Below are 16,158 nucleotides of genomic sequence, written 5' to 3' on the forward strand. Positions count from 1 at the left end.
TGCTAATACACACCACCACACTATCAGTCAATCAGCAGTGCGCGAAGATATGAAATTAAAAACTTTTGGTAAAGAAAGAAGAAAATAATTCTATTTTGCCAAGACCGAAGTCCGTAGAGAGGCTCGTGAGCAGTTCCTACATTATAATATAGTTCTATTTAAATTGCAGGTTAGTATCTCCTTTATGTGTTCGGTAAGTTGTGTTTATTATCTTGCCTGAAAAATCGCCCCAGCCCAGCGGCGGCTGTTCACGCCACACTCCCTAGCCGGCCCTGGGAGTGGTAGGACGTCAGCCACTGCACTCGTGTTGTCTGCAACGGAGGAGTCCAACCTGGGCTATATCGTAGGAGGTCATGTTTCGAGGTGTCCCTAAAATCGTGGCAAATCTTTTACCTCTCTACACGCGATGTAAACAGTCCCTAGATAAAAATTGTGTGGTTTTATTTGCTAAGCAAAGACTCTTTGAAAGAGTCTCCTCTCCCTTGCTTGAATTGAACAAAACTTTAGAAACACGTAAGGCTCCACTGGTTTATTTGCACTTGTATCCTCCTCTTACATACCAGTTTTCACGGTACTAGGCCTTTTTCTTTGAATTGGGAAAAAATAATGATGTCATTTATCAACCGATGCCCTAATTATCTTCATTTGTTAATTTTGAAGTAAGCAAACATATCCTGGTGTCATGTGTTTTCAGTAGGAATAGGATAACACTAACAGTAAAACTGTTCACAATCAAAAAACATTTTTTTTTTTTCAGATCATCTATCCAATTTTTTAACAACACTTATACTTCAGGGTGTGTTGAAACTTTTAAAGTTTTGGTTTTACGTTGCGAGAGACAGTCCGCCATTAACAGTGCTTAAATGCATGCACGACATTGGAGCAACGTCATATGTTTTCACACTTTTCATTGGTTGGTGTTTTATTTAATATTCAGAAGCTAGTATGACGTGCATAATAAATCAAAAATATTATTCAATTACTACTTAACAAATTTAATTACATTTTTGTCCCAAGGCATTATGGCTACTATATTAGAATTCAGAGATATCACATAAGGCATGAAAGTAAAACACCCCACCCCCCTTGAAGCACACACACTTCATAACAATCTGTTTTCCCCCATTTCAGACCAGTAATGTTTGGTTTCATTACTTGCTGTCAAATATTTATAATAAAGCGTATAAATAAACAGTGATAATTGAATCAACAAGCTGATGTTTATATTTTAATATTTATAGTATATATTGATATGAGGGTTAAAAAATAAAAATCTCCAAAAATATTAGAAAATGATATAAGGCACATGTTTCTTTCATGTATGGCTTCACCGGGAAACCATAAGGCACATGTTTCTTCAATGTATGGCTTCACCGGGAAACCATAAGGCACATGTTTCTTCCATGTATGGCTTCACCGGCAAACCATAAGGCACATGTTTCTTCCATGTATGGCTTCACCGGGAAACCATAAGGCACATGTTTCTTCAATGTATGGCTTCACCGGGAAACCATAAGGCACATGTTTCTTCAATGTATGGCTTCACCGGCAAACCATAAGGCACATGTTTCTTCCATGTATGGCTTCACCGGGAAACCATAAGGCACATGTTTCTTCCATGTATGGCTTCACCGGGAAACCATAAGGCACATGTTTCTTCCATGTATGGCTTCACCGGGAAACCATAAGGCACATGTTTCTTCCATGTATGGCTTCACCGGGAAACCATAAGGCACATGTTTCTTCCATGTATGGCTTCACCGGGAAACCATAAGGCACATGTTTCTTCAATGTATGGCTTCACCGGGAAACCATAAGGCACATGTTTCTTCCATGTATGGCTTCACCGGGAAACCATAAGGCACATGTTTCTTCCATGTATGGCTTCACCGGGAAACCATAAGGCACATGTTTCTTCCATGTATGGCTTCACCGGGAAACCATAAGGCACATGTTTCTTCCATGTATGGCTTCACCGGGAAACCATAAGGCACATGTTTCTTCCATGTATGGCTTCACCGGGAAACCATAAGGCACATGTTTCTTCCATGTATGGCTTCACCGGGAAACCATACTTTCTCTAGGGCTAGGAAAAACTCAAAAGAAATGGGGCCAGTTGAAGTCATCGAAGATCGGTGTGTGGTGTGAACATTTCAATGTCCATCAAGTTTTAATATATGTTTGCATACTTCATATTAACAAATGAAGATAATTAGGGCATCGGTGGATAAACGGCATCATTATTTTTTTCCCAATTCAAAGAAAAAGGCATAATAGTATACCGTGAAAACTGGTAAGAGGAGGATACACCCCTGCTACATACTCCTAGAAATATTTCGGTTTCGTCCGGCTATCGTCTCCCGCGTCCGGCTAGACGATAGCCGGACCTAGCCGGACGAAACTACCTGCTACAGCCTACACACGTCGTACACACAGTCACAGGATCCCCCCCTGCCCCGCCCATTAGTTAGTAACTTGTGTTCTTTTGTGATTAAAATAAAAACAGGCTAAAAAGTGAAAGGGTAAACTTTGTTAGTTTGTTAGTAACAGTCCTTTCCAGAGTCGGGTTGTTCGTTGCTTGGCGCTTTAGCATGTTTAGTTAGTTTAATGATGGCCCTTGGCAGCATTTGGCTAGGGGCCTTGCTCTAACTTTTATTTTTATTTTTTTTATTTTTTTTACTTTTGATCTTACACTTCCTGTTCAGTGCTTGGAAACCTTAGTATAAAGCGCTATATAAATGCATGTTATTATTATTATTATTAACATGATATATGAATATGATACTAGCCTACTAGACCCAGTGCAGTATTATAGGTCGTACCTCCATGGTACTATTACTAGCCTACTAGACCCAGTGCAGTATTATAGGTCGTACCTCCATGGTACTATTACTAGCCTACTAGACCCAGTGCAGTATTATAGGTCGTACCTCCATGGTACTATTACTAGCCTACTAGACCCAGTGCAGTATTATCGGTCGTACCTCCATGGTACTACGCCCGATAATGACAAAATTTTGAAAAAATTAGTACAGCACCCCAGTCACTTGGTCTAATAATTATAATAGAACAAACCAAAAAAGTTTCTGTATGGTGCCACCACTTTTTCATTCGATATGAAATAATAGTATCTAATTTACCTCAAACCCCTCAATCATGTCAATGAAGAAAAATGAGATATCCCTTTCTTTAAAAATCAGTGAAAAGGTGGTGGCGCCATACGGAAAATTATCCAACAAACCTTACAGCTGTCAACCATTACTCAATCCTACCCGACAACATTTGTTTAAGAAATTAAAGCTGCGTGTTCTCAACCTGCACGCTAGTTGCGATAACGCCGCCGTTGGGAGGAGGGTTATGTTATCGCAACTACCTGCAGGAAATGTCTATTCTTCCGCCACCTCCAGTCAAAAGTCTTTCAATACTTGGCAGAGTATTTTTGATGAATACTTACCATCTCAGACGTAGCTAATCTTTTCTTTGTCTCTGTCTGTTTTTTCCAGGGCAACAAAAGGCTAAAATGGACAACATTGGTGAATGTGCACTTGATCCCTGGATCTTGACATCTGTGAATAATCACTTCAACAATCATGAAAATCAAACATCTGATCAGATTCAGGAAGAAGTTACACCACATGAATGTTGTCATGTGTCAAATTTAAAGGTATTACATATTTTCAGACTGGTCCCCTGTCCGTCTTAACTCCTAAAACTATGGAGGCCCATTCCGCTATTGTCTCCACAAATGTGGAGACAACACTATGAGGTTTGTTCCGCTTTCATCTCGTCGAACAGGGAGGCGTTAGCGGAACGAACCTCATAGTTCTAGGAATACCCTGTCTTTATTCGGACTGGTCTAATAGACCCAATGCTATCAATGGATAAACTTGTAGGGAAGTAAGCTCTCAATTTCTGTGTAATGATTTGTATAAACTTGTAGGGAAGTAAGCTCTCAATTTCTGTGTAATGATTTGTATAAACTTGTAGGGAAGTAAGCTCTCAATTTCTGTGTAATGATTTGTTGCTCAAAAAGACAATGTTTGTAACCAACAAACACTAGCAGTTAATAGCACTATATGATTGGTTGTTGCATAATACAAAGTGTAATGTGTGTACACTCGTGAATGGGATGCGAGGTCAAAGGTACATCTGCCAGGATCCCACCACAGGACCAGGTGCTGTAAGGCTGGTATCTGACTGGTATCTGACGCCACGACTACTACAAACATAGTCACGACTACTACAAACATAGTCACGACTACTACAAACATAGTCACGACTACTACAAACATAGTCACGACTACTACAAACATAGTCACGACTACTACAAACATAGTCACGACTACCTGTTTGGTGAACCAATTGTGTCTTTAACAACTATTCACTACGATATAATTAACTTACAAAATACATAGGCCCTAACAGACATTGACACATCCTTCAATCCTTTCAGCTTGAATTTTACTATATTGCACTTGCGGCAAACATTGCAACAATGTGTCTTGAGAATTAAAAATTGGTCTTGACTATTTGAGTTGTGACTAGTCGAGTAGTTTTTTTCATTAGTTGCCCAGGCCTAATGTAATCATTACCTGTCACACATTAAACAAAATTGTTTTTTATTGACTGATTCAAACACTATTTACACTTTTGTTTCACCAGGTGTTTTTGAAGCCAATCTGTGGCATGTCGGGAATGTGTGATGCAAACGATAGTCAATTCTCCATCAAAGCTTTGTTTACTGAAGATGCTGTCAAGACATTTGAAGAGTAAGACATTTCAGAATTAGTCTCATCAACAGAAATTGGTCTCATTATCGGAAATTGGTCCCGGTTCCTTGCCAGGGTGCTAGTTTTGTAATACATGTACAAGTAGCTTGTGGAGAATTTTGGTACTTGGATAACTGGGTACCAGTAGGCCTACACGTATAAGAAACTGCTCACTAATCTCCTGATTCCTTGTTACAAGAATAATTATCATATCATATCATATCTCTTGCTACTTACTTGCACTTTAAAGGCAGTGGACACTACTGGTAATTGCTCAAAATAGTTGTTGGCATAAAAACTTACTTGGTAACAAGCAATGGAGAGCCGTTGATAGTGATAGTATGAAACATTGTAACGTCAGTTTCGAGAAAGAAGTAATTTCTCACTAAAATATTTAAATTTGATTTCGAGATCTCAGAATTTGATTTTGAGGTCTCGAATTCAAGCACCTGAAAACACACAATTTCATGTGACACTTCATCTCACAACTTCGACGACCAATTGTGTTCAAATTTTCACAGGTTTGTTATTTTATGCATATGTTGAGATACATTTGTACATGTACACCCAGTTAGAAGACTGGTTTTTGACAATTACTAGAGGTGTTCAGTGTTTTTTAAACTTTGCACGGTGGGAGTGTAGTTACTAGGTGAGGTTTACAGTAGCACCATGTGTTCATCTCTCTTGAGTATTTTTGTTTCTGCAAAGAGCCGATGGTCGACACTTAATTGTCAACCCCTTCAGTTGATTTTTATTACCTAAACTTGATAATCACTTTCACTTTTCTTGACTTTTGGAATTGAAGGAATGTTTTATTTTGTTTTGATTAGGAATGAGGCTCAGACCTCATGTTTAGGATTTTCTGACATCAATAATGGCATTATGGTTCTAAAGAAGTTTCACATCAAGATGGATATAACGCCACAGTTTGTAAGTAGGCCAATTTACAATTTATAAATACCCTAGTTTACAATCAACTTGAACAATTTTTTTATATTTTTTTTCCTTCTAAAATGTAAATTTAGATGTCGGTGTATTTATGCTGCCCCCCAATGAATTAATGAGTTAATTTTGTCAATGCTCAGTGTTTCACCTCTATACTTTTTGCAGGCCTGATACTTCATTTTTAAGGGCAAGGAATTTTTTTTTTATTAAAAGGCAACTAAATGTTAACTATAATTATATTATAAATTTGTAATGGAGCATTTCAAAGGTCACTTGTAAAGACCTGGGGCGGATTGCACCAAGTGGTCTTAAACCAGTCTATGCGCTATAGCCGGCTAACTTGAGACACGCTTAGACAGTCTTTAGCTATAGACCGATTGCAATAGCGCGGTCTTTAATTATAGCCAGACTTAAATCGTAAGCGTGCTCTGAGCTGGCTATAATCGGTCTTTGTTTTGGTTTTTAAAGATGGCGCTGCCTTTGTTAGTTGTAGATGATTTGAATGATACAAAGAGCTCTAGGATGAGATTGTATTTTAGAAATAGATTACACCCATGGGAGGCATTATGATGATGATCAAGGTGACTGTATCGTAAATGTATGTTCCCAAAAGTAAAAATGATACAACTCACAGATTTGATATCCAATGATTTAAACCAAAGCAATAAGAACAATGCAGTACCGCCAGTGCCTGCAGAGTGCCAAGTATTATGGGACATTTGTTCGTATTTCATTACTTTTCACCGACTTATCTAAGATTGGTGTATTGCAACAGGCTTCATGACTGACTAAGCTAAGACCGTCTAAGGCAGATAGCCGGCTATAACTGACTGGTCTTAGACTGCTGACTAAGACCGTTTTATTGCAATCCGCCCCTGTACTTTTTTGACCGAGTCAGAAAATCATTGATGTGTTTTCCTTTTGCTTACATTCTCACCATTCGCACCAGGACCCAAATTTCATAGAGCTGCTTTAAGCACTAAATAGTTCTGAACAATATTCTGCTTAGCATAAAGTGAGCAGGAAACCGCTCACGTGGATTTGTTATTTGGCTGGTGTTCCGGTAAGCATATAGTTTTGTCCTGCTTAGCTATTTTTGATTACACTTATTTACCATCAATATTAAGCAAAACCAGAAGAAAGAAATTGAAGTGAAAGCTTTGGATAATTAACAATATTAAGATCAAGTGTAAATAATGACATAATAAACACCTCTCCTCTTTTGAATTGATATTGTAGGAGCAGTGCCAACTTGCTATCTATGTAGATGAGTTCCTGATTCGATCGTTCGGTTATTCAGCTCCCCTTATTGAAGCTGTTACACATCCACCTATAGCACGCCAAATCAAACAAATGTGGAGGTAAGAGTTTTATAAAGAAAACATTGATAATTTTGTCCCAGTATATTCAGATTTCTGGGGAAGTAAACTTGTTATCATAGATCTACTCACCTTCTTTATGACAAGTTTCTGTGACCTCGAGTACTAAAAATAATCACATTGTCCTCTTTACTGTGTCATTACTTTAATTCCAGAACAAAAATTAATGTGATTTTCTCTAATGAAATTCACACAATGCGTAAACGTAAAGCCAGACAACTAGTTTGATTAAACATTAAATCGACTGATAGTGATAACTCCATGTCTTCAACTGAATCAGGGGTATTTATATATATATTTTAAGTAGGATTTGAACTTTTGCATGGTGGAAATACGATTCAGAAAGGTTTGCGGTAACACCATGTAATGACTATCTCTAAATGAGTTGGGGTGGCTCTAAAAAAGAACCATTAGTTTCAACTCTGGTTTCAAATATATTTCGTTTTAATTGTCCAACAGATCAAAGTACAACTCAGAAGAAGAAGAATCATGTTCTGCAAAAGTCGTCTCAGAAGATGATTGCCAAGACAGAGATGCACTCTCTCAACTTCTTGAGTTAGTGATCTCTGAGAAAGATCAACGGGCAGATGAAGAGCGCCCTCATTGTGGGTTTTATGAACTAGACAAAGCGGAGTATAACCAGTGGAGAACATTGAGAAGTTGTGAGTTTCTCAGCAAAGTTGTTGAAGATGTTGAGAAGATGGTGATAAGGAGTCTCGAAGATGCAGAGGATGTAGAGAATGAGATTCAAGATGTTGCTGAGAGAGGCCAGGGGTGTAAGGTTTACCGAATATTGGCAACAGAACTTGAGGTATGTAAATGTTTCTGAATGAATGTTTCTAGATAAGGTTAGACTGTATCCAAATTGGCATCAACAGCTACAGCTACGGCTGTTACTAAGGGAGTTGCTAAGGATGTCTTATACCTAAACAATGACACGGGAGTCAAGCTGTAGCCCTAGCTGCAGCCCTAGCTGTAGCCGCTAAATCAGACACGGCGTTAGGATCATGCATGGAGTGTCAAGTGGACAGGTGCACTGGACTTAAGTTCTGGGCCCAGTTTCATAGAGCCAAATAACAAACACAAAATCATGCTTAAAAATGTATGGCTAAGCAAACATTAATAATAATAATAATAATAATAATAAGACTTGTAATGCGCACATATCCACCCTGCTGGGTGTTCAAGGCGCAGTAAAAACCAAAAACAAAACAAAAACAAAACACAACAAAAAGAAAAACAGACACAACAAAATTAGTCATTGAAAACCTGTGACATAAGATAAGTTTTGAGAAGAGACTTGAATTTTGCGATACAAACGCAAGATCGAAGATTAAGTGGTAGAGAGTTCCAGATGCGTGGCGCGGCTGAAGAAAAAGACCTGTCACCCCATGAGTGTCGAGACTTGGGTTCAATGAGGAGAAGCATGGAACTTGATCGAAGATTCCTTGATGGAGTGTAAACTTGAAGCAGTTCAGAAATATAGTGGGGAGCCTTGCCATTTAGAGCTTTGTGGACAATGAGCATCAGCTTGTGATGATTCGTTGAGAGATAGGGAGCCAGTGTAGTTTTTTCAGAATGGGGGTGATAGAACAGGATTTTCTAGACTGTCACATTAGCAGGACACCTGTCACAGATGACATGTGGAATGGTATTTTGGCTAGTAACCTAGTTCCAGTAAGCAGCAATGTTTTATGCTTAGCTACTTTTTTGGTGCTAAATTGGGCCCTGGTTGTCTGAGACAGAGTCTGTCGGTATGGTAGCCGGTCATGTCACTGCTTCGTTGGGACGCAAAGGTCCCATATGTTGCTTTTAGGCCTTGAATTTAACCCTCGGCAGCCACAGCAATTGCCATGGTGCCCTGTGCTTTTGCTGTGGTGCCCTTGGCAAGGTTTACACATCACTAAGCAGTTGTTGTTTTCTCTTGGTCTCTCATGTCTGTGGATGGGGTAGCTGTAGCTTTTTTTTTTTTTTTTTTTGGGGGGGGGGGAGATTAGGATGCGGCCACTTAGATGAGGCTGAGTTTGAAGCTCAGCAAATGCACACAAATTACTTTTATTACGTTCATTCATACAACTCTCTACAATTTGGTAAAAACTGTTATTGACAAAATGTCCTTGACCCCACTACCATGACATGACCAGATTTCATGACGTGAACCAAGTATGAAGATTCTGATAACAACTCTTTTCTCTCTTTAGAACCTTTCAAAGGACTTGATTGATCAAGCTGAGTATGAAACCCCGGATGATATTATTCAGAAACTTGACAACATGGAAGGTAAGTCACAAAGGTCTTGACTTTCTCTTATTATTGCTGCACATGCTGCAGGGTGCCGTGGCATAGTGGTTTAGAACATCAAACTCCAGTTTTTATGGTTAAGTCATCGGAGTGTGGGTTGCAATCCTGGTCATGACACTTATGTCCTTGAGGAAGATGTTTTACTATAATTCCTCTTCATTCACCGTGGGGTATAAACGGTGGAGGTTGATCTTGTGTTTAAAAAAGCCACTAGCGCCATACGGCAGCTCAGGGTTGTATACTCCCAGGGAGCTGAGAAACATTAGAGGGTTGTTATTGGCCCAATGACCAAGGCGCTAATTTAAAGCACATTGATATGTTGTTTATAAATACCCCAGACAGTGTCGCTGTTTATAACCGGCTGGCTTCACGTGTCGGGCCTTAATCACTAGGCAACGACCCTGCTGTTTATAACCGGCTGGCTTCACGCGTCGGGCCTAGGCAACCACCCTGCTGGTTTTAAACAGCCATTAAAAAAAATCGTCGCTACCCTTTAATTCCCTTATTGCAAAATGAATTATTATGAAAACAAGTTATAATCATTATTACTATACCTCATACATTCATGACAGAGAGTTGAGTTCTCATTGGTCCATTCATCATCACGTGCGTGTTAAAGGCAGTGACACTATTGGTAATTACTCAAAATAATTATTAGCTTGAAACCTTACTTGTTAACGAGTAATGGGGAGAGGTTGATGGTATAAAACATTGTAAGAAATGGCTCCCTCTGAAGTGACATAGTTTTCGAGAAAGAAGTAATTTTCCACGAATTTGATTTCGAGACCTCAAGTTTAGAATTTGAGGTCTCGAAATCAAGCATATGAAAGCACACATCTTCGTGTGACAAGGGTGTTTTTTTCTTTCATCTGACCGATTGAGCTCAACTTTTCACAGGTTAGTTATTTTGTGTTTATGTTGAGATACGTCAAGTGAGAAGACTGGAATTTGACAATTACCAATAGTGTCCACTGTCTTTAATTTTGCTAACTACCAAGCGCGCACGTGAGTATTCACGCAAGTGGTAAATGCGCATGACAAGTAATAGTTCCCCGGTAGCTATTCTACTTGTCATGCGCACTATCATTGCGCAATGTCATCCCCGGGCGCTATTGATCGTGGCACCGTTTTGTATAATATACACGCACGAACAGCGCTCTCTAAGCGACATCCAACACATAAACAAACTTATCATGTGCATTTTGTTTTACAGCAATCATTTTCTCTTGCTAAAAACTGATGTTCCGGTAACTGAATATGTATGAAGTATGGTAAAACAAATATAACATGGTTTATTTCGGGTGACTAATCGGTGAGCTCCCCTCGGTATTGGAAGTTGACAAACTAGTCCATCAACTTCCAATACCTCGGGGAGCTAATATCGACTAGTCACCCTCAAACCATGTTATATTTGTATATTATAATGATATGCAGCTTGCGCTTGTGAGCCTATTTCTATAATATAAAAAGTTTCTCATCTTTTATAACTGAGCAATCTACTTCTTAGCTTTGCTGAATTGTCGGCGGCTAAACATATCGGTTTTTATTTTATCCTCTATAATAGAATGGAAAGTTGGCTACATACCTCCATGCTCTGATCGAGGTGCTGCTGGGAGCTCCTCAATCGATATCACAAGCCTCAATACTCAGCCCTCTGTAGAACAACATAAGAAAGATGGAGAAGAGCAGGAGAGTGTTGCATCACAGGGATGTAAACGGAAAGCCACATTCTCACCAAGGTCACAGAGTCATTGCAAGATGGCAAAGAGCTCTGAGAGTAACGAGAGTAAGATTGTTGAGGATCAAGACCAAGGAGCTTCTAGATGTCTCAATTCTAATCAACTCTTGGGAGGGATTCAGCTGCAGAGTAACCCTCAACCAGAAATAGGATTAGAAGAGGAAAAACACTGGGATAATTCTGAATCAGTAGAAGGTTTGACTCAACTTTGTGATTGTTTAACGCCAATTGAGGAGGATGATGGTAGTGATGGTTTCCAGCTGAAGCATTCTTCTGTTGATAACTCATCCCTGGCTAACGGTGAACAATCAAAACGCAACTCACAAAAAACAGGTTTAAGAGAAGAAGAACAAATCAACAGAATTGAGTCTGAGGGTCTTCAGAAAGGTTTGATGAATTCTTGTGATGGAAGGAGACAGAACCTTGAGGAAGATTCATTTTCAGATGAGTCTGTTTCTTCAGAATCGTTATTACTCTCTTTTGAGATTGGAGAACACCTCCCTAATATAAAGAAGCAAAACATGAATAAGGAACAGCTTGAAGATTGCAACGATACAAACACTGACTCAGATATCTCAACAGAATTTGAGGATTGCATTGAAATTGTTCCTTCTGTTTCAAGTCAACAACCAAAGTCTAGCTCTGAAGAACAAAGTGAGATCAACTCTGAACAAGACAGCAATGGCAGCCAACATCAAGTCAACTTACAAGCACATCCAACCTCCAATAAGGTTCCTACAAACGCACAATCATTCAAAGATTCTGTACTGGGCAGCCAATCTCAAGTCAACTTGCAAGCACATCCAACCTCCAATAAAGTTCCTACAAACGCACAATCATTCAAAGATTCTGCACTGGACAGCAATGGCAGCCAACATCAAGTCAACTTGCAAGCACATCCAACCTCCAATAAGGTTCCTACAAACGCACAATCATTCAAAGATTCTGTACTGGGCAGCCAACATCAAGTCAACTTGCAAGCACATCCAACCTCCAATAAATTTCCTACAAACGCACAATCATTCAAAGATTCTGCATTGGACAGCAATGGCAGCCAACATCAAGTCAACTTGCAAGCACATCCAACCTCCAATAAAGTTCCTACAAATGCACAATCATTCAAAGATTCACAACGTACATCTTCAGGAAAGAACCCTGGTACGTTCGTTGATGCGCACACACAAACATCCAACTCTTTAAGTAAAACATCAGACATCTTAAAGGTTGCTCAAACGCTAAAGATGGATAAGACAAACCCTCCCTTAACGAGGTCATTCAGCAGTTCTAGTTCTTCTAATATCAAGTCATGGAATGCAAGACCATTGGATCGATCATTCTGCTCATCTTCATCCTCGTCATTGATTGGTTCAATGTGTTCTCTAAACATGTGTGGATCAAACTGGATCGTCCAGAGCCAATCCAAATTTAAAGAAACTCCAGCCGTCGCAAAGAGGTCAAAGGTAAACACATCAGAATTTTAGCATCAATAAACTCTAGGGGCCAATTTCATTGCCCTGCATAACGGTAAGCACATATCCTTGCTTACTTAAACCAATTTATGCAGCATCTGAAGGAAAGGAATCAATGAAAATTTTGATTTGTATTCATATCATATTCAAGTACTTACAGTAGTTTTTTCTGTGACAAACTCCAAATCTACCAAGTCAGTTTCCCTTTATTGCTTATTGTTTAAGATTGTCACTGATTGAAATTCTTTGATTTGAATGTTTTACAGAGGAGCTCGACAGATGGAACTCCTAGTGGCGATGATCTTGCTTGTCGACTCAAGAATTACAAACTTGATAAATCAATACTGGCATGGTGTGCTTCAATAGCGTGTAGTAACGTTAAAACTACTTAATGGTCAAGGAGCTCCTACCCATATTGACTGCTAGCCTGTAGTAACGTTAAGACTACTTAATGGTCAAGGACCTCCTACAAATGTACCTATGGTGTGCTTCAATAGCGTGTACACAGTAGTAACGTTAAGACTACTTAATGGTCAAGGAGCTCCTACCCACACTGACCGCTAGCCTGTAGTAATGTTAAGACTACAAATAGTGAAGGACCTCCTTCCCATGGTGTGCTTCAATAGCGTGTAGTAACGTTAAGACTACTTTATGGTTAAGGAGCTCCTACCCACACTGACCGCTAGCCTGTAGTAACGTTAAGACTACTTAATGGTCAAGGACCTCCTACAAATGTACCTATGGTGTGCTTCAATAGCGTGTACACAGTAGTAACGTTAAGACTACTTAATGGTCAAGGAGCTCCTACCCACACTGACCGCTAGCCTGTAGTAATGTTAAGACTACAAATAGTGAAGGACCTCCTTCCCATGGTGTGCTTCAAGAGCGTGTAGTAACGTTAAGACTACTTAATGGTCAAGGAGCTCCTACCCACACTGACCGCTAGCCTGTAGTAATGTTAAGACTATAAACAGTGAAGGACCTCCTACCCATGGTGTGCTTCAAGAGCGTGTAGTAACGTTAAGACTACTTAATGGTTAAGGAGCTCCTACCCACACTGACCGCTAGCCTGTAGTAATATTAAGACTACAAATAGTGAAGGACCTCCTTCCCATGGTGTGCCTCAAGAGCGTGTAGTAACGTTAAGACTACTTAATGGTCAAGGAGCTCCTACCCACACTGACCGCTGAAATATGTACATTGGATACAAGTCATATGCAGGCAAGTTTTAAAGTGCAGTCAATAGCGATGTTTTGCTGCACGTTTCCCGAGCAAATATGTGAACGTGAATATCAACAAACTGTGTTGTTTCTACATGTAGGTGATTTCACCACTTTGGGCTTATTGCATGTTCACAAATGACATCTGTCTGTCTGAGCACACGTACGTATCTGACATGAAAAATGGTAACTTCACGTGTGCTAGAAACATGAGAGCTAATGACACACATTTCTGACGTTCACGTTCACACGGAACGTGCAGCTAAACCTCTCTAATATCATTATTTTATTCAGTCACAGATTTAGTACCTATACATTGTAAATCAAGAATAATGTTTCAGCATTTTATTAGACAGGATTTAGTTGGCAGTGATGAAAAATGGATTCAAAAATTTACAAGCAATGATGAAAGTGAACAATGTCAATCAAACGGCACAATGGCACAAAGATATTTTTATAAAGGGAGTCTCTGTTTTGCAAGATATGATGTTATTTTGTATACAAAATCAGATAAAATACTTTCACTTACAGTTGCTTTTCCTTGATATTTATATTTTTTTTTCTTCAAATAAATCATGTTTGAACAAAACAACAACTGACTAGAGGGAGATTTGAACGGCCTGTGACATCCAGATTAACGTGCTGGCTATTTAGCAGAAATGTTGGTGGTCTTCCTACTTGTAAGAGCGCCAGAACATTTATCTGCAGGTCACAGGTTCAAGTCCTGTTCTAGTCAATTTGTTTTTGCTCAACCCAAAAGTTTATAAAACTTAACCATTTAGTTTCCCTTGTGGATAATATATTTGTGTTCTTTACATACATTGTTAGTGTTCGATGTTAACTCATATTTAAAAGTTTTCCTGATCAATTACTCAAAATAAGCTGCCAATTCAAACATGCCTTGTCCATGTGTAAGCAATATTCTTTTGATTTAAAAAATGTATCATTCAATTTTTGTTATAACAATCCATTTAAGGCAGTGGACACTATTGGTAATTACTCAAAATAATTGTTAGCATAAAACCTTTCTTGGTGACGAGTAATGGGTAGAGGTTGATGGTATCAAAACATTGTGAGAAACGGCTCCCTCTGAAGTGCCGTATTTTTCGAGAAAGAAGTAATTTTCCACGAATTTGATTTCGAGACCTCAGATTTAGAACTTATGTTGAGATACAATAACTGTGAAGGCTAGTCTTTGACAATTACCAATAGTGTCCACTGCCTTTAAAACTGTGTAAAATTTGCAACAGCTTTTCATAGACATCTTTAGTTGCACTACATGTACATGTACTCTGAAAAATAACGTGCCAATTTCGCATACAAAGAAATGCTATAAACTTGCAACGCCCAACAAAATCAGTATTTTACCAAAGCATGAAAGTAAAAAATGTTGGATTTTTGTTTGTCATAAAGGACCTGAAAAACTGATTGTTCATTGTTATCTAACCCTTTTAAGGTTACTAGTGTTTGTTTGATTTAATATAAAAAGTGTAAACAAAAGTATTAAAGAACTGAACTGAGTTTCACAACTTCTCTGCATACAAATTTCTGTAGCAGCTTCTCTTTGTCATGGTATGGTTTTTGTGTAGCCATTTAGCGGGCCCAGCATGCAGTAAAAATTGTGCATGTAACTGCTAGCTGGAAATTTGCCCCAAATATTTGGCTGACTCTGTTTTTTAAATCCAGAGGCATAACAGCAATTAAACACATCTCAATGTTGCTAAAGGAAAACAAATTTATCCAACATACATTTATATATTGTTGTTCAATCAAATCTCACCTTAATAAGACACGTCTGTTTTTATCAACTAATGGTTGTCTTGTGTATAAGCAGAGTTCTTGTTTTTTGTACCAGGAGTGTCATCATTGACAGACGTGGCGCATTAGGAATGGTCAACATGATAATCAAGAGTGTTTTTTTCTGATTTTCATGGTGGCTGTTTTGATTGTATAATATCCGTTCCATGATTGCCACATGATTCCTTTTCCTTGATGTGCTTTGCCATCGTAGCAATACAACCCATTTAAATGAGAATTAAGACATGTAGTAAACCACCAGGCTCCTTCGTAGAATTCTGCACAATGAGCCGATGATGAATTGTCGTTATCATTGTCTGTTGTTGAGAAAGATTGTCCATTGTGAAATGACAGAGCGTCACCAGCAGTGCTGTTTTAATCATATTCCCCGAGGAATAAACTGTACTTCTCTCCAGATATTTGAAAGTCTCCGTACTTTGCAAATACTGTATCAGATTTCCACCCTGTCAGATCAACTCGTAGCTCCCATGCTGAGGTCGGCCCAGTAGTCAGGAGGGCCAAGTTATCATTACCAGCCAA

At 38.9% G+C, this 16,158-nt stretch overlaps 1 protein-coding gene across 1 annotated transcript; it reads left to right on the forward strand.

Annotated features, from left to right (window-relative positions):
- The first annotated feature begins 279 nt into the window (after positions 1 to 279).
- Positions 280 to 14,815, forward strand: LOC117305203. Its single transcript, XM_033790020.1, has 9 exons — positions 280 to 350; positions 3,504 to 3,664; positions 4,663 to 4,769; positions 5,600 to 5,699; positions 6,954 to 7,075; positions 7,553 to 7,904; positions 9,295 to 9,373; positions 10,959 to 12,592; positions 12,868 to 14,815. Exons 2-9 carry the CDS (start codon positions 3,521 to 3,523, stop codon positions 12,991 to 12,993), a joined length of 2,664 nt encoding a protein of 887 aa, XP_033645911.1. The 5' UTR covers positions 280 to 350; positions 3,504 to 3,520; the 3' UTR covers positions 12,994 to 14,815.
- Positions 14,816 to 16,158: the final 1,343 nt, after the last annotated feature.

This window comes from Asterias rubens, chromosome 22, assembly GCF_902459465.1.
Source record: "Asterias rubens chromosome 22, eAstRub1.3, whole genome shotgun sequence".
In the NCBI taxonomy this organism is placed as follows: domain Eukaryota; kingdom Metazoa; phylum Echinodermata; class Asteroidea; order Forcipulatida; family Asteriidae; genus Asterias; species Asterias rubens.